The sequence below is a fragment of the Ylistrum balloti genome, unplaced genomic scaffold, assembly GCF_031769215.1.
Source record: "Ylistrum balloti isolate Yb309-2 unplaced genomic scaffold, AGI_CSIRO_Ybal_v1 Utg370058, whole genome shotgun sequence".
NCBI classification, from domain to species: Eukaryota; Metazoa; Mollusca; class Bivalvia; order Pectinida; family Pectinidae; genus Ylistrum; species Ylistrum balloti.
In genome coordinates, this window is record NW_026782107.1 from 432,061 (window position 1) to 451,436 (window position 19,376).

At 34.4% G+C, this 19,376-nt stretch overlaps 1 protein-coding gene across 1 annotated transcript; it reads left to right on the forward strand.

Moving 5' to 3' along the window:
* The first annotated feature begins 3,542 nt into the window (after nucleotides 1-3,542).
* Nucleotides 3,543-18,826, forward strand: LOC132549484 (serine/threonine-protein kinase Nek11-like). The gene is made up of 14 exons (XM_060213423.1): nucleotides 3,543-3,700; nucleotides 9,729-9,894; nucleotides 10,138-10,286; nucleotides 10,906-11,067; nucleotides 12,421-12,570; nucleotides 12,703-12,781; nucleotides 13,419-13,492; nucleotides 13,705-13,833; nucleotides 14,744-14,819; nucleotides 15,284-15,419; nucleotides 16,227-16,409; nucleotides 17,637-17,882; nucleotides 18,083-18,167; nucleotides 18,493-18,826. Exons 1-14 carry the CDS (start codon nucleotides 3,543-3,545, stop codon nucleotides 18,692-18,694), a joined length of 1,995 nt encoding a protein of 664 aa, XP_060069406.1. The 3' UTR covers nucleotides 18,695-18,826.
* The last annotated feature ends 550 nt before the right edge of the window (nucleotides 18,827-19,376 follow it).

The window sequence follows — 19,376 nt, forward strand, 5'->3', positions numbered from 1 at the left end:
GTGATATATACGTCTCTGGTACGATCATCCCAAAACATAGATATGTTATAAATGCGAAGTAGTGCGTGACATCAAAGTAAATATATCTATTTAAATAAAGCAGTTACCTTTTTCATAACCACTTAACACTAGAAGTAAGGGCAACCCTAAATGTTCATGGAAATTAGTAAAGTTAAGAAAATTTTTTCCATTAAATTCTAACTCCAGATTTACAGTCAGTTGTTTAAAAATTAGATTCGTGATAAAAATGCCTTCAAGAACAACAGATAGTTAAATCTTAATAGTGTATAAAAGCATTCAAGTATGCTGCTTTGGAATCAATCGCTATCGAAAATATGATTCATAAGGTATTGAAAAAAATCGATGAACACAATTGTACAATATATAGCATAATCGTGTACTTAAAGACATATTTTCTTACGTTGCCAGTTAAGAGAAAGTACTCCACGGCGAATTTGATTGTTTGGTATCCTTTTCTTGACATTTAGAGCAAACAGAGCTGAAGGTATGGATCATTTCTTTTATACTTTAGCAGGACAAAAAGCAAATGTCTATTTATAGACATATTTTTGTACAATAAAGGTTCACACATACTTAGGTTTTATGTACATGCTGTTTCAGTTTATATGTAAATGTATGTATGGTAATTAAGTCAGGTGATCACTGTGGGGCTTTGGTGATTCCCGTTTTGCTGACCCAGTTTGCCCCTGCGGGGCTATTGAAAACCCCACATCAGCAGCATTTTTCAGACACCTCGACGCCATATTGATTTTTTTAAAATTTTCTCGAGAAGTTTTCTTCTTATTCACAACGTGACTTTCTTATTCACCTGTAGTTATTTTACAGCACGTCCCACCAACCTCCCCATACTACCTCCCTTTAATTGGTATATGTGAGCTTTTATTTCTTGTCTTCTTAGTTTGATACTGACTATGTTCTGTCTATAACGCACTTTGTTTGTAATGGTAGCTTTCATCAAGATGTATTTATGTGTATATAATTATGTTTGTAAAATAGTTATTCACAAGAGATATGTATGTATATTAGATTAGCAGAGTCCCGGTGCTTCCCCTTTGGACGTTGGGCCTATCTGCCAGCCGCAGGTTTCCTCTCGGAGGTTTTTCCTGGTTTTTACTCGAACGTAGGCGTAGTTTCGCTCACCTTTGCTCCAAATATGTTACTATGATATTTTCATATGTACATGTTAATTAAACTAGGTTGAAAATAAACGGCTTCCCTATTCTAAAAAAGGGTATGCCAAGTTTTACAGCCAATAGGATTGTTTGGTATTCTTTTCTTGACATGTAGAGCAAACAGAGCTCAAGGTATGAATAATTTCTTTTATACTTTAGCAGGATAAAAAGACATATTTTCTTACGTTGCCAGTAAACAGAATGTACATTAACATACATTGCCGGTAATGTAGCCGTTGTTTTCAGTTTTTTTTTACTGTTTGATGTTTTTTTTCTGGTAACGTTGCCGGTTACGTTTCACGACAACGTCGGCACTATTGGTAACTGACCGGCACTGCGGTCTAAATGGAAGTCCCCTTGGTCTCCGTCAATGTGAATGTGTGACGTCATTTCATTCTCTAATCCTGGTTATAATTACCTGAGATAAAACACATTATTTTCAGTTGGCATTTATGAGCATATGTATGCAGACATAAGGGCCAAATTCATGAATTTTGTCTAGAATTGCCAATTAAAAGCAATTCAATCCTTATATCCATCATTTTCAATTTTCAACTATTTCGTTACTGCAGGGAACAGTTCTACGCCCATGGCAGTTCATGAGCTGATAAAACGCATAACTTTGGTAGTTCGTTCCCCGTAGTATTACCATATCATAATTTTGAGTATATTTACTGTATAATGTCAGACGGGCCAGGTTTTCTCTGAAGAACAGTGAGGTTATTGCAGTGGATTTAGACAAATCGAGACAGACGGGACATAAAGTAACATGTTTATTATCATGTTGAATTGTACTAACATTGATTTATTGTCATTAGGTATATTTTTATAGACTGTTTAATGTTATATATATATATATATATGGCCTGTCAGTCCTTAAACCAATTCGATTAGTATAACATTGCGTTTTGTTATGTGGTGAATTTGAACAAAAACTTTATCCCGTTTAGGTCTCTGAATTTAAAAAATGAAGTCAAATAAAGTTTATTTATTCATACTTTTATTCACATGTTATATTTCAGAAGCCAAGTAAATAAAAATGAGATGACTCCCTGTAGTACTTTATGCCCCTTTAATTTTGGTATTTTAATATCATACTAGCTATGAGCACGACTTGGATTAGATGGCAGTCCATGTCCGTGTTATAAGCATGTATCCTGTTTATTTTTAGTTTTTACCATATTGGACACATGCGTAATTAGACACAAGTCTTACATAATATATACACTGTATCAACATTTATTATGTTTGCATGGCCTTAAATAATCAATTTGTGTTATCTAGCTATTTACAAAGCTATCTGTGACGCATATTATTATTGCGATGTTTTTGTTTTTTAATTTGCTGTCGTTTTTATATTGCATCATTGTACTGCTGTGGTTGTTAACTGAGCTAAAGTTAATTGGCAAAACATGACTTTAAATAAAATTTTTTGTATCTTGTGTACCAAGATATACCAAATGGACTTATAGATATCATAACATATTGTTTTTAAAAGTAATACTTTCTATGGATTTACAAAGTAATATTTTGCATTACTTAGCTAGATAGTTAATACAAAAGTACTGTACTTTTTGTCGCATTATTATGATAAATGACATCATTTAAAATAAATTACGCCACAGATATAAACTAGTTTAACCGAGTTATTTGGCGCAATTATTGTAATAAAAACAGGATGTTCCACATTGAAAACATTACTTTTTTTGTTTAATATTTGACAGAGTTGTTACGGTTCACCTGACAGACCGGACTCTATCAGAACTTATGCGCAGGTGAGTTTACCCATAATGCACCAGTTTCCAAAACAGGTGCTTGCAGGTATCACGTTTGGAAAGATGGGAGTTCAGACATGACTTACTCCCCGTGCCACGCTGCAAGGATCCGGTTCACGAATGATGAAGTTGTTATGCATCCGTAAATGCAAGATATACACAGAGAAAACCTTCATTTTCATTCCGTGCGTCCGGACCTGGTAACGATAGACGCCAATATGGCTGATAAAGGGAGCATACTTGGCACTGTCCCACGGTATGAAAGAAGTATCTTACGTCGTCACTGTTAGCACGACTGACGAGGGGATTAGTGCATCTTTGACATCCGAACAATAATTACATCAGCTTTTTATTTTCGCGGGATTTAAAATGTGAAAACTCTGGCATATACTTGTGAGAGTTACTGTTACGAACTTTGAATTGATCGCCTTTGTTATTGTGTCAAAATGACCCACGACAAGTCGATGTCATAGGGGTGATTCAATGTTGACATTTCTACAACAACACGAGGAAATATTTCGCACTACTCAATGTGCGTATATGATTCATGTAAACAAAGAGACCATTAAGGACCATGTCACAGTTTAAGTCTGACAACTCCACCAAAAAGAAACCTCCCAGAATTTTAGCAAATCGGTATGAAATTGTTAAAAAACTTGGGAAGGGAAATTTTGGAACAGCATACCTTTGTAAAGACTTGAGACAGAAAAATTCTACAGATGGATCTGACTTGTAAGTATACATACATTAATCTTTTTGACAACATCCCATATCCATCCCTCGGAATCAACTCTTAATTAATCACGATAACTCCCACTCTATGTAGGACCTCATGTTGATTATCATCTCTGTATGTCCACATTGTCAGCCTTTTACCACTATTGTCAGCCAAGTTATTCAAGCTTGTCTTAATTTGTTTTGTTGTCCGGATGGGAGGAGGCAAGGTGTTAAAATGTGGGAGGAAACCCACAACCGCACCGAGAATCAAACCTCCGACATCTAGGTCGAGGTGAAAGGTGACTGTATAACTACTGTGACATCCGACCACCTGTTGTCTGTCAGTCTGTCTCCTTTGGTTCATCACATCACCCAACAAAGTGCACTTTGTCGATGCAACCATAAAGTGACTTGCAGCTTCCACAATCCATGGATAGACCATCAGACTTCGAAAGCTCTGGTGAAGTTTTTAAGATGTGTGGTTGGGCAATTCCTACTTAGGGTAGTTTTGTGTTCAATAGAGGATGGAGGGGGTGGTATGTTTTTATCTGGAATCTGAGAATTTCAACTGTCATTGCTTTGTCCTTCAGTAAGACACCTTATTCCAATGGCTGTGTAAGGTATGTGATGGGCTCACATATGTTATAATTTGACACCTTTAGCTACATAAGGAGATATAGTTTCAAAATGCCCTTGACTGTTGATGGGATGATAAATTTAGCAAAACAACCACAGGAACATATTAAGATATGATAATGTGTTTCATTTTGGCCTCAGACACCCATAACTGACAAGGACCTGAACTCTGGGTAATCAGAATATTTGCCTATTCTACTATATATAATATAGACAAAACTGAGAAAATGGTGAATTTGTGATACCAGAGAGGCATAATCTTCACAAAGTTTGAACCATGCTTCATTAATATTTAAAATGCTTTATTCTTTTCCTTACATCAATTTATCAGAATTTAAACAACACATACACAACTTAATCATTTAGAATAGTTTTGAGTCATTGTTTCATCTACACATGTGGCTCTGCAGGTGATTCAGGGCGCAAATTATCTCTTTAATTTTTTTTCGTTATCAGGTCAGGTCTATCTCATTTTGGGAGAGTTTGATTTCATACAGTATTAAAATTGACATGACATTGATATCACAAATGTTATGCTTGATAAAAACAAACTAATGAAATACAAGCATTGAGGTCCTACATGGTCAGTATAAATGGTATTTTGGTGAGAGTGAAGAAAGAATTCTATTCATGTCTGCTTCAGATCCGAGTCATTCTTGGAACTCCATGTCATATTCAAACCTTGAAAACACCATAATCAATTCACATCCATAGAAAAAACATCCAACAGTGCAAGATTGTTGAATGTAATTCGTGGCTTTTAATATTTGAACTGAATAATTTCATTTCAGTTCAATCCACACTCCTTTGCCTAAAGTTGTAGTAGTCATGTGTTTGTTCTTTTATACATATAATAAAGGAACATAACCTTGAATGTTTTGAGTTGATAGTCAAGAATATATTTCTTTACAGTATTTCAGTGTTCTGTGAGCTTTGTTGAAAGCTTCATTTTGATGCTAATAAATGCTTATTCAAAACCATTATTCAAAAGTGAGAATCCTTTTAATCATAGACATGAGATATCTTTCAAACCTATCAACATCTATGGAGTATTCATGAAAAGAGTGATACAATAAATTACCCTAGTCTTTAATTTTTGTTTTATTTCCAAAACATTACATACATTTATATATGTAACTAGAACAAGTCTGTACATAGTCTTCATGTCATTATATATACTGTCATGTCTAGCTCAACTTTGTGTTTGAAGAGCTTCTGATCGTTTATTGAACAAGGCAATTTATACATATTTTATCAAGTAAGGTATTCAACAAGGAGTCCATATGGATGGTAATAAGCTTCTTCTAAAGAAAAAAAGGCATCTAGTCATGATATTGGCTGGTAGCCTCCTGGGATGTAGCCTGACGAATTTTGAAGAAAAAAAAATTTTAAAAATGACTCTTACCTACTTTCAAGGACATAGGGGTCAATTATTTCAAAACCTTCAAGTAACTTCTAGAATTTCAAAAGCCCTAGAGACATAACAGTTGGCTGGTAGCTTCCTGGAAAGGAACTAAACAAAGTTTGTGAATAAAAATGACCATGACATACTTTCTAAGTTACAAGGGTTAAACAAGGGTCAAAACCTCCTGACAACTTCCTTAGAAATACCGAAAGGCCTAGAGACATGATATTGGATTCATTGAAAAGATCCAAACAAAGTTTGAGAATAAGAATAGCCTTGACCTATTTCCAATGCTATGATAATTAAGGTTCAAAAATGTCACAAACCTGAGTTACCAAAGTCACATGATATTGGATTTGGAGCTTTCTTTGAAGGTGTCAAACAAAGTTTGCAAATCAAAATTACCAGGAATTTAGAGGCAGGACCTGTTGAGGTGAAACCTTTGAAATTCTTCTACCATCAGGATGAGAGGATTTATTCTGCAGCATCCTTGGGCTAATGAAATTTAATTTTGTATATGAGAGAGTGACTCCACTGGAGGCACAAGAGCAGGATATGGAAAAGGAAATTCATGTGGATATAAACCAATATAGCATTTTAAATACCACCAAGTTTTGTTTGAAATTTCATTGAGCAAAGGAAAAAATATTTTGTATCAATGTAAGATGTGACCTCTTGAGGCAAAGGGATGGTGCCCAATCATTGAAACAGAAATGAAACCTTTGTAAGTGTATATACATGTCAGGTACAAAAACACTAGATCTTGGATAAGTACAGTTGTAAATGGCACATTAAACTGTAAGGGGAGCGCTTTGTTTGATTGGTGTATATATTACAACAGTTCAACTCAATTATTTAAACTTTTTACTTATCATTGTGTTTGTATTGAAAGGTGCTTATCACTGGCGTCTTTTGTACAATCTTTGTCCTGTAATAATGTTGGGGACTTGATTATCGAAGGAGACTTACGATAATAGCGTATGTTTGTAGTTCAGTATAAAAAAGTAATATATATGAGTGGGCTTATTACCAGACATGTTTACATTTGGCTTGGCTCAGTTTTACTATATTGATGTATTAATAATTAAGTCTGTATTTATCATTAGAATTATCAATATTATAAGTATCTGTGAGATTTATATAATACATTGACACCATGTACAATCTAAAAACATGGAAATATTTCTGTAACAAATGCAATATTAGTTGTGTTGTATGATAATCTTCACCTGTTTAAGTAAATATCTGACTGAAATAGAAGAGACCTCAGAATACTGATTTATTAAACCACCTGACCTGTAGATCAAATCTTTATTATAATATTAATGCACTCAATTATGTGAATGGAGATGAAAAGTCTATGAACATTTGACAAAAGTATGTTTATACAACAAAGGACGACACAATGTGAACCCTGGACCCTCTATACACAGTACTATACATGTGTTGTCCAATTGATATTTGTACTTGTTGGGAAATATCTGCCACAGATAGAGAAATACAGCTAATATTGAGGCCTGGGTATGTTTAGGAATACATGCACTCCTTTATCTTATATTTGCATAATCAAATCCTGTCAGGTTTGTTATGGGACAGCTGGATGGCTGAGGGTCAAATCTGTATATATGTTTCTTGTAAGACGGACCTGGGTTATTGTATGATATAGGGAATACTATCCATTGTGGAAAAGGGGAATTTTTGGCCATGTTTGACTTTCAGATAGTCCATCTAGCCGGAATTCAAAAGAGGGATAGTGTTGAAATATATGACATAGATCAATATTGCATGAATAAAATATAACAATGCTGAGGTTAGATTGATTTTATTTTTCCATGATTTGCATGATTTGAAAATATCTTCTGCAAAAATATACTAATTAGCTTTGATTGGGGGAAAATCTTCCCTATTTTGGGAAAATTTCTACAAGTTTTCAGTCTGTTTTCTTGGTGGGGAATCTGTTTATATTCAGTAGGGGAAAATACATGTACCACTTGGGGAATACCACCATTCCTTGTGGTAAAATTTGTCTAGATTAATCCCTGACTGGAATCTTCGGAAAGGCTAAAAAGTTGTTGCAGTCATGGTATTCAATTTGTCAAGTGATAATGAGATTTAGGATGGTACCTCTGGCTATGAACAACTAATATTTGAATTTAGTCAATAAGTTTAAATCAAATTGGTGATTTACTGTTTCTAGTAGTTCAAGTATATCTCATCACAAAGGCCTGGATATTATTCTTTTTAAAATAAAATCATTCATTATCGTTCAGAGTGTACTTGCAACAGCGTCCATATTTGTTTGAATTTTAAATAGGTTATACATTAGCATATTTTCCTCAAAACATATACACAATGAATTAATGGGGAAAAAACCAAACAAGTACGAAAAAAATTCTTGAGTTTAGCAATCTTTTATTTAGTATTGTACCAGGTAATTCCGTTTCTAAGCCCTACATATTCAATCTGACCACATTGATAAGATAACACTACATGTATCTATGACTGGCATCCTCTTTCCTTACCACATGTGGGGCATAAAACATTTGTTTAAATCTTTGACAATGCTGGTGGTTTTTTTTTTTTATTTTCCATGCCCAGACGAGATGTTTTATAAGACATACCCCGGTACCTCCTATAGACAGATGTATGTTGAATTGGTTATACTTCTCTGACTCTAACTACTGCAGTGTCCTACAATTATGATCAATAGATCATGATGGCTGGGAAATGACAGGAAGTGACAAGTTACCTGCCGTACTGTTTGATGTTATTGATTTTTCCCAGGGGTCTAAAGTCTTGTCATCTCAGTAAAGTAAACCATCACCTTTTTATTAAGTTATATTTAAAGAAATTTCACTGGAATTTCCACCGTAGTTTTATTGCGTATGGTCAGATCTGAGTCTTTATAAAGATATTATTTTTGAGGATAAAAATGAATAAATTTGATGGACAAATATTGATATTCTTTGTGTTAAAGTTTAATATCATTCCGTGGTACTTAAGATAATGTCTAGATAACTACCAAGCCTCCCCATGGTTCTTTCCAGAATTCCTTCTTACCTTAGCAGGTTGCACTATGATAAGATTTAACAAAGTATTTCTGTAAGTATCCGATATATCAAGCCACTTTTTTATTTATAGAGTTGTTGCCCTTAGTATACAAACTTTAAATCCAGTATTTAATTTTATTGAAATGTAATAAGTTTACATTGGTCACTTGTAATGAAGTTGTACAATAGACATTAACGTTTATCATTATTTTATCATTGTTATATATTGATTCAGTTTTCAGAGTCACTTTCCTTCACTGTCAACCCCTAGTTTATAATCACGGTATTTCAGACATAGTTGTCCGTAAGTCAGTTCCACCACAAACAGCAGTCTGATACTTTTGCATAAAATTTCTTTACAGGTAGAACATAAGAACCTGCTGTTCCTACTCCATGATCGAAAGATTCAACTAAACTTGGAATCTTTCTATCTTTTCTATATAGCCTTGTTCTTCCCCAGGTTTCACTTGAAACTGCCTCACTTTTGTACTTTAGTTGAACATTCACCCTTGTGTGGAAGGCTTTGATTTCTGGCCCAAGCCCTGTCAGTATAATATGACTAGATGGGGAAGGTCTGCTTGGTGCCTTTGTCTGTATATTTCAGTATTGTAGCACTGTTAAATCAGCTTCATTTAACCACTATAAGCGTTTTAATTTTGTGTGAAGATTTCAATCTGTTTTCCACATATCTCTGTGAAACTTGATGTGTTTTAAATTTATCATGAAAGCATATAAAACTGTTTTCCTTTTTTAACATTTTGATACATTATTACAATTTTTATTTTATAAACTTTTCAGTACAACAAATCCTATTTCGTTGGCATTAGAAAGGCCTATATTGTTCTACTCCATGGATGCTTGTTATTTATTGTCAGCAGGAAGGTGTAGAAGGAGATCTTGGTGGGTGAGCTAGAGATAGTACCTGGTTTATACTTCTATTTATTATCAACAGGAAGGTGTTGAAGGAGATCTCAGTGGGCGAGTTACAGCCAGATGAGACAGTGGAGGCTGCTAAGGAGGCACGTGTTCTGTCTAAACTTGTCCACCCAAGCATTGTCAAGTTCCATGATAGCTTTATTGACGGCGATGTCTTCTGTATCATCACTGAATATTGTGAGGTAATAACTCATAATTCAATTTAGTGTGATATTGTGTAACATTACAATTACTGACTTTCTGTTTGTTGTCATTTACATCATCATGACATGTACTAACAATTTGCTGTTAATTTTTTTGAAGTTTAGGAAGTAGTCTTTATATAATACTTGTGGTACTATCTACTATCAGTTATAGGCTACTGTTGGTTTACATCTCTATCAGTGACAGACTTAAAAGTTTCTGACATATTGTTTGTGTTTTAGGGAGGAGACTTGGACATGAAGATCAATGATTTAAAGAAAAGCAAGAAACAATTTGATGAGAAAACTGTGCTAGACTGGTTTGTCCAGCTGGTACTGGCTGTTCATTACATGCATACACGTAGGGTATTACACAGAGACCTCAAAACCAGGTAAATATAGGTCACGGTGACCTCAAAACCATATGAATATAAGTCACAGTGACCTCAAATCCAGGTAAATACAGGTCACAGTGACCTCAAAACTTGGTAAATGTAGGTCACTGATACCCCAAATTCAGTGAAATAAATGTCATACAGGCATAAAAATTGGGTACTGTAGCTTATATAGCCATTAAAATAAAGTAAATCATTATATCAAATAGACCAAAAACTGAGAGCATATAGATGTTAAAGACCATGTAAACATGAACCACACAGATTTGATAAATGATTAAATCTGTGTCCTAGAAACTTGAATAACACAGAAACCAGGAGAGTTCAAAGTCACGGAGGTATAAAAATGACCTTGAAAAGCAGGTAAATATAGGTCACTTTGACCTCCAAAACATGTTGAATATTGGTCACATAGAAAGCACAACCAAATGAATGTAAGGTCACAGTCCCCAAATCCAGGTCACAAATTAGAAATCTTCCAATCAGGTAGATATATGTTGTAGTGCTGCAAAACCAAGTTAATACAATATGTGTATGTAATGTAATTCTATTTATCAGATGTAATGAGGTCACATAGAACACATTGTTGTATATCAGTTACTTTTGATATTTACAGAAACATATTTATTAAAAAGAACATGATAAAAATTGGTGATTTTGGAATATCTCGGATACTGATGGGTACAACAGACCTGGCATCAACATTCACAGGAACTCCTTACTACATGAGCCCTGAGGTTCTAAAACATGAAGGATACAACTCCAAGTCAGATATATGGTAGGTTCTAAGGATTTCTATTCTAATGTACAACACACCTGTCCCGTAACATCTTTGCATGTGCCTATAACCGGTATGTGTACCCTATATTTCCAGGTCTATAATCTGTATGTGTACCCTATATTTCCAGGTCTGTAACCTGTATGTGTACCCTGTATTTCCAGGTCTATAACCCATATGTGTACCCTATATTTCCAGGTCTATAACCTGTATGTGTACCCTATATTTCCAGGTCTATAACCTGTATGTGTACCCTATATTTCCAGGTCTATAACCTGTATGTGTACCCTATATTTCCAGGTCTATAACCTGTATGTGTACCCTATATTTCCAGGTCTTTAACCCGTATGTGTACCCTATATTTCCAGGTCTGTAACCTGTATGTGTACCCTATATTTCCAGGTCTATAACCCGTATGTGTACCCTATATCTCCAGGTCTATAACCTGTATGTGTACCCTATATTTCCAGGTCTATAACCTGTATGTGTACCTTATATTTCCAGGTCTTTAACCTGTATGTGTACCCTATATTTCCAGGTCTATAACCTGTATGTGTACCTTATATTTCCAGGTCTTTAACCTGTATGTGTACCCTATGTATCCTGGTCTACAACCTGTATGTGTACCCTATATTTCCAGGTCTTTAACCTGTATGTGTACCCTATGTATCCTGGTCTACAACCTGTATGTGTACCCTATATTTCCATGTCTATAACCTGTATGTGTACCCTGTGTATCCTGGTCTACAACCTCTATGTGTGCCCTATATTTCCAGGTCTTTAACCTGTATGTGTACCCTATATTTCCAGGTCTTTAACCCGTATGTGTACCCTATATTTCCAGGTCTATAATCTGTATGTGTACCCCATATTTCCAGGTCTTTAATCTGTATTTGTACCCTATGTATCCTGGTCTACAACCTGTATGTGTACCCTATATTTCCAGGTCTATAACCTGTATGTGTACCCTATATTTCCAGGTCTATAATCTGTATGTGTACCCTATATTTCCAGGTCTTTAACCTGTATGTGTACCCTATGTATCCTGGTCTACAACCTGTATGTGTACCCTATGTATCCTGGTCTATAACCTGTATGTGTACCCTATATTTCCGGGTCTATAACCTGTATGTGTACCCTATATCTCCAGGTCTATAACCTGTATGTGTACCCTATATCTCCAGGTCTATAACTTGTTTGTGTACCCTATATCTCCAGGTCTATAACCTGTATGTGTACCCTATATTTCCAGGTCTATAACCTGTATGTGTACCCTATATTTCCTGGTTTATAACCTGTATGTGTATCATATCTTTCCTGGTCTATAACTGTACGTGTATTGTATAATTCCAGGTCAATTGGCTGTATACTGTATGAGATGTGTACTCTGAGCCATGCCTTTGATGGCACCAGTTTGATGGGAGTGATGTATAAAATTGTGGAGGGAGATCTCCCTAAACTGCCTGACAAGTATTCAAAGGAATTGAATAGGATTATGCTATCGTAAGTTTAAAAATATTTATTTTATGTTAAGGAATATGTATTTCTTTAATTTCAAACTAAAGATATGTATTTACTGTATGTTAAGAAATATGTATTTGTGTTGTAATCATTGGGTTTTTACTTTTTTTATAGAATGTTAAGTAAAGACCCAGTGAAACGACCCTCAGGAACTGATTTATTGAAGGAACCACTTATAGCCAACCACATAGCTGTGAGTAGAGATTATCTCCCCTTATAGTAAACCACATAGCCTTGTGTACAGGTTGTCTCCTCTTATAGCCAACCACATTGCTGCGTGTATAGATTATCTCCTCTTAAAGCCAACCACATGGCTTTGTGTACAGGTTGTCTCCCTCATAGCCAACCACATGGCTGTGAGTATAGATTATCTCCCCTTAAAGCCAACTACATAGCTTTGTGTACAGGTTGTCTCCCCTTATAGCCAACCACATAGCTATATGAATTATCTCCCCTTATTGTCAACCACCTATCTGTGAGTACAGATTGTCCCCTCCTCTGTAAGCAACCACTTAGGTGTGTCCTCTTTAGATTTTCTCTCTTTTAAGTTTTGAGAACACATTATCTCCTTTTTAGAATAATGGTATTTGCGAGTACAATTATTCTTCCTTATAACTAACTACATTGATGTTGATAAAAATTTGATTTTCTTTATACCCAGAAGTATAATTGTTATAACAATTTGGTTCCCTTTTATTACTTACCAAAGAGGTAAGTACAAATCACAACAAGTTAAGATTATCTGCACTGTAGCCAACCACACATAGCTGTATATATACAGGTTGTATAGTAAAAAGAATTTTTACAGTGATCATAAATTATTTCTACAGAAAATGTCTAAGGATTATCAAGCTCGTCATCAAGAAAACGCTGTAACAGAGGCTGAAGAAATCGCACGGTTATTGTAAGTCTGAGTGATTTGTATTGTCACATTAAGATTAATATCTCCTCTTTTTGTTTCTGAGGAGAAATCGTGGCTATTAAGGATGAAATACATTTTGCTGTGAGGTATGTTATTTATATATATTGTTATAAACAAAATTGTAATTTCATCTATATCCGCTCTTTTTTGTGTACTAAATGAAAAACTTTTCAATCTTTGACGTTGCCCTATAGACGTGAGAAATCGCACCTGAGTGACCTGCGTTTAACAGAAGAGGAGGTCAAGTACAAGAACCTGCCACCAAGAGAGAGAATGAGGATGAGAAAAATGGCTCAAGCAGATGAGGAAGCCCATCGACTCAAGTATGTTCCTCTCTTGATAGTCAGTTGTATCCTGTTCAATATGGATCCTTCACCTTGACTGAAAAAAACCCATTTGAAGTATTGAAACCATGAAATACATGCATGTTTCTAATACATTGCACTGATATATAGCCACTTATCACAAATTTTAAACATTGAAATTTCAAAACAGCTGAAAAAAGGATTCCTTTTCATCAGAAGACGATAATGCAAAGTTAAACATTTTCGTTATCAGAGATCTTGTCAATAGATATTCCTCAAACAAAGACTTGTTTTTTGGTTATCAAAAAAGTATCATGGTGTAACAATGTGAATGATACCTATGAGTTGTAACTAAAAGCGGTTCAGTTAGATGACAAGGACAGATGTTTCTCATGGTGGATTTGATTTTCTTGTAATGTACAGCAACGGGAAAGCATTTTTCCTTATACTGTCATACACTTTTCCTTAAATTTACTTCTTCAATAAAACAGAAGACACCCAGTGTCTGTATGCTCCTCAGCATTTCATATATATGTAGTAGTATCTCCCCAGAAGTGGAGATATATGTTGTAGTATCTCCCCAGAAGTGGAGATTTATGTTGTAGTATCTCCCCAGAAGTGGAGGTTAATGTTGTAGTATCTCCCCAGAAGTGGAGATTTATGTTGTAGTATCTCCCCAGAAGTAGAGTTTATGTTGTAGTATCTCCCCAGAAGTGGAGATTAATGTTGTAGTATCTCCCCAGAAGTGGAGATTTATGTTGTAGTATCTCCCCAGAAGTGGAGATTTATGTTGTAGTATCTCCCCAGAAGTGGAGGTTAATGTTGTACTATCTCCTCAGATGTGGAGATATATGTTGTAGTATGTCCTCAGACGTGGAGCTTGATGTTTAAGTATGATGACTAAAGTGATTTCAATGTTTGTTGACAGGGAAGTGGCTAAAGTACAGCTGATTGCAAATCAGGAGAGAAAGTCAAAGATTAAAAGTCACTTGAATAAAACAACAGTAAGTCCAATATTAGACTATTTCCTGCATTAAAAGTCCAGCCTTGTGTCAAGTTTGAAGACTTTTCACCCATAATTGAAAGGCTCTGTTTAGGAGTAGCGTGTTTGTAGTTGTGGAAGGTGCTAACACAGATTCATTAGGATTACAAAACTGAATAAGTACTTAGGAACTTTCTGTATATATAAGAAGAAACATGTATCCTGGCTTGTTGCGATTGCTACTTAATTCTTAGTATTTCTAGGGAAATTGTGATTTTGTACATTAATGTGCATATCTTAATGTAAAAAAAATTAAACATGTAAATTAATTGTTTTACATGAAGACAGATCATTGCTCTTGTAACTTAACATTACATATATGACTTAAATTTCTTGCCTGTTTGTGTAATTTAGAGAAAATTTGTTTCTCTTGTGATCTTTGGTCTCCTTTGAATTGTCAATGAAGTGTTAGCATACTTTTGCTAGGTACCAGCATGGCAAGGCGGAGCAGGAGAGGGAGAAATATTTAAAAGACCAGCCCGTAGGAATTCTTCTACTTCTTCTGAACCAGAAAGCCCTCCTGCTATAACTGTCACTCCAGCTCATTTCAAGACAGCTCCAGGTAGGGGCAGATAACCCTGAACTCTCGTCCTGACCTCGACACATCGTCCTTTGTTAATTCTTTGTGTGGTAGCTGAAATGAAGTTCTCCTGTATTCCTTTTCATATGCACTTACAACTAGTGTGTTATAGCTTGACTCAGAAGAGTCCTCCAATATCTTTTTCATGTAATCATTCCATGTTATTTATTCCAGATTAATGAAAAATAACGTACGAAAATCAAATGTCGAAGAAAATGAACAAAAACTTATGAAAATGTCAAGGAAAATGTGGTTTTTGTCCTCCAGATGTTTTCATATGTTGAGGAAAAACTTATTTTGTCAAATTATGTTTAACACATGAAAAAATATATAATAAAAATTATATTGAGCTGTGAGCTGATAAAAAAATTGTTTTCTGAAGACACAACAAAAACTTCTTACTGTGGTAAAAAAATTCAATTTGAACATTTGATATGAAGTTTATTGACAGTGTATAGTGTAGACGGTGCACATCATGTCACATGCTACTAACAGTTTGATGCTATGATAGAGTACACATCCAGTTCACAAACTTATCATATTTACATGTTTCCTTAGTCTGAACTCAATTCATTACTGATCATTTATCTTTGCATCACTGTTATGAAATTTGATTAGTATTAGTATTACTTGTACCTAGAAGTCTTTTTCATCAAAAATAAAAGTTTACTGAAGTGTGTTCCTAGATGCCAGTTATAAAAAAAGAAAAATTAAGTATACCTGATCACAAAAAACCGAGAAGTCAAATAGCAATGTGACCATATTTCTTCCCTATTCGTGGTGTTGCAGTACCTAGATATCTAGCAGACGATGATGAAGATGAAAGGGAAACATTAAAATTCAGAGCATCCAAAACAGTAGACCAAGCTCATTTATCGTCGGCCATCTTGTCTCCAGACGAGAGACCTATCACACCGTTACGAGATAAAATGGTTTATGACGTGAAACACTCCTCTTTAGACTTCAGAGATGGTAAGAATCCTTGGTTTAGAAAATCTAGTATAATTCTGGAATGTGATCGTAGGGTTTTTAAGATGATTTGAGTTGACAATTTATTGAGTTATTCCTTACTAACTCATTCAGTGATAATACATATCTGTATATATGTTTCTAGTGTTTAATATATAAAATGTGACTGAAACACGTTTTAACTCAAAAATCAAATAAACTTATTTCTATAGAAATGACAAATTAGAATATACAATTAAAACAGGACAGGATTTACCTGTATTTTTTGGTATAAATCGTCAAAATGATGTGATATTAAGCATTGTTCACATGAAAGTAAGTGACATTATCATATGTTGGATTACATAGGCTATATAGAGAAAAATTGGTATTTTCAAGACAACATGATATTAACTGGAAAGTGACATTAACAGATGTGGCATGAAGTTGGTTCCACTGTATAATAATTCTCTTGTTTTGTTTTTGTCTACAGAAAACATTTGTAAGAATAATTTATTAAAAATTCTATTATAGAACTTAACAGAAAATCATTTATTAATATATTATATATCATTTTAAAATCATTATTGTAGAAGTTAGAGTACAGTAAACAAAAGATTTTGCATGCAATTTGTAAACCTTTATTAGTGTAATTCTTATATAGGGTTTAGAAAATGAAGATTCAAAATCGAAGTTAAATGACTATGTGATCATGCAAAAAACACATGGATTATTTGCAGTGGAAACTTAGAGTTGAACTGGTACATATTGAATCACTTTGTGCTCGCGATCAATTGTACTTGTTATAGCTGGGCCATCATTTCATTCTCCATATTGATTACACTTCTCCTGTATTTTGCTTCAATAAACTAACATCACTGCCACAAATAATGCATCAGAATGCTTTGTGTTAATTCTATATCTTATAGGAAACAATGCTGAGAATTTTTCTCAGTGTTTTAGTCTTGTTTAAAAGTTTGTCCCATTTTTACACTTGATAAATGTTCTGTAGCGAGATGTTCAGCTTGAATTTGCCGAATGTTGTCTGTGTTATGTTTTTATGTTTATGTTTTGTGTCCAGATTGTTAATCTAGAAATGGATATTGCTTAATATTGGACATTTAACTAATACATCTTCACATTTACATTAAATTACGTTGTCTAGTTACTAGTTGCTTAATTAAAGTCAAGGTGTCTACTTGATGTATATTAAAAACATGATTATTATACTGACTTCTGACCACCCCACAGGTATACCAGAGAGTCCAGAACTGGCTGATACTTATTACAGCCAGTACGATGACTTCGCTCAGAATTCCGACTCTAACTCTGAAGATGAAAACCAATTAACCGTGGTTGAAAAAAATGAAAGCACGCTCAAGGCCAAAAATTCTACTGTCAAATCAAAAGGAAGCGATACTGTGATTGGTCACTCTAATGACGAGGACTCGTTTTTCAACTGTCTGCAGGATGTGTTAGAACAGGGTGATGATGCTGGTAAGTATCCTTGGTAATATGTCTTTGATAATGTATGTCACCATGACAACAGTGGAGGATTAAGTTAACCTGTGTAATAAGTGCTGATTAGTTCATATTTATAATTCAGGAACATTTTGAAGCATTAATCTTAACTTGGTTTTAATCTTAGCTGATAGATTTGAAAAAATTGAAAAAATTATTTCATATTATGATTTCAGAGTCTACAATGACCTTAGCAGATGACATAGAGGCTGGGGCGTTCGGCCCTGTAGCCAGGGGACAGAAGATTAAAAACTTACGATTGTATCCTTTTATGGTTACTACTGTATATTAGAAAGATATTAACTACATTAATATACATGAATTACTTTTTAGTGAAATTTAGTCCAAAGTTTACAGCTAATTCAATTTATCAATACAAAAGTAAATTTACTGGTTCCATGTCATCCTGAAAATGTTACTAAAACATTTTACCTTCATATGACTTGGCATCAAAAATTGTGAACCAAGAGGCAATTATACCCAATTAAAAATGAAATAAAACTTTAATTTTTCCCTTGAGAAGAATTATCATCATTTTGATGACTGGAAAGAATATGTTTAGTTGATTCCTTAACAACTTCCACAGAGAATGTGAGAAGATGCTTGGAAAAGATGCATTTGACAAAGCCTACAATTATCTGAAGGAGGCACGTTACAATGACAAATCTGCTGAAGAAGACATTATGGCAGGATTGCGTCATTTTGTGAAAAATCCCAGTGATTGTTTCCTTGTTGATCAACTTTTATTTTTAGAAGAACAAGCCAATTTAGCAGCCAAAGCATCCTGAATCCAAACCATGTGCCAGAACATTATATAACAGAGTGAAGGAGTTATCACCCCTTAATGTAATTGTATCCTGCAATTTCATCCTTTTTAAAGGATGTTCTGATCTGACTGGATTCGTCGTTTTTGAATCTCTTGAAAGTTAGTGGTATTGAGATATTAAAAAAGTAATCTAGAGGATGATCTGGACTGTAGAGGTATTGGAAACTTTTTATCTCAAAGTAACAATGGATTAAGAATGATTGTTGATTTGTGTGCAACTCAAAACAAATCAGCAGTGGTTATTAATTGCTTTTACTATCGTCACTATAGTATGAATTTTCAAGGTCACAAGGTCAAAATTTGCATGGCAACCGTTTAATGCACTCGTTATAAAGGGCATTGTACTTTGAGAGGCACCAACAATGAAATGTCTTGGTTTTAGATAAATGAGTTGTTTGAAAGTAAAGGTTTTTTTATTTAAATTAATGAGTAGGTTGGTATTGATAAGTGCGAGTGATAGATGGATATGAAAGACAAAAAAAAAATCAATATATGTATGTATATTTCTGCTTTGTGGTTTAATAAATGTCTGATATAGAGATATGGAGCTTGATAAATAATGGATGTGGTCTGATTATTTGGTATTCTGCTGAAAATTTTTTGATGAATGAAAACATAGTATATAAATTTGTATTGTGCTTCTA

Excerpts from the sequence above, each read along its gene's own strand:
- LOC132549484 (XM_060213423.1), top strand. The coding sequence starts at position 3,543 with ATGTCACAGTTTAAGTCTGACAACTCCACCAAAAAGAAACCTCCCAGA. Across the intron at positions 12,571-12,702 it reads TTGAATAGGATTATGCTATC|AATGTTAAGTAAAGACCCAG; the intron begins GTAAGTTTAAAA and ends CTTTTTTTATAG. Across the intron at positions 17,883-18,082 it reads AGAACAGGGTGATGATGCTG|AGTCTACAATGACCTTAGCA; the intron begins GTAAGTATCCTT and ends TTATGATTTCAG.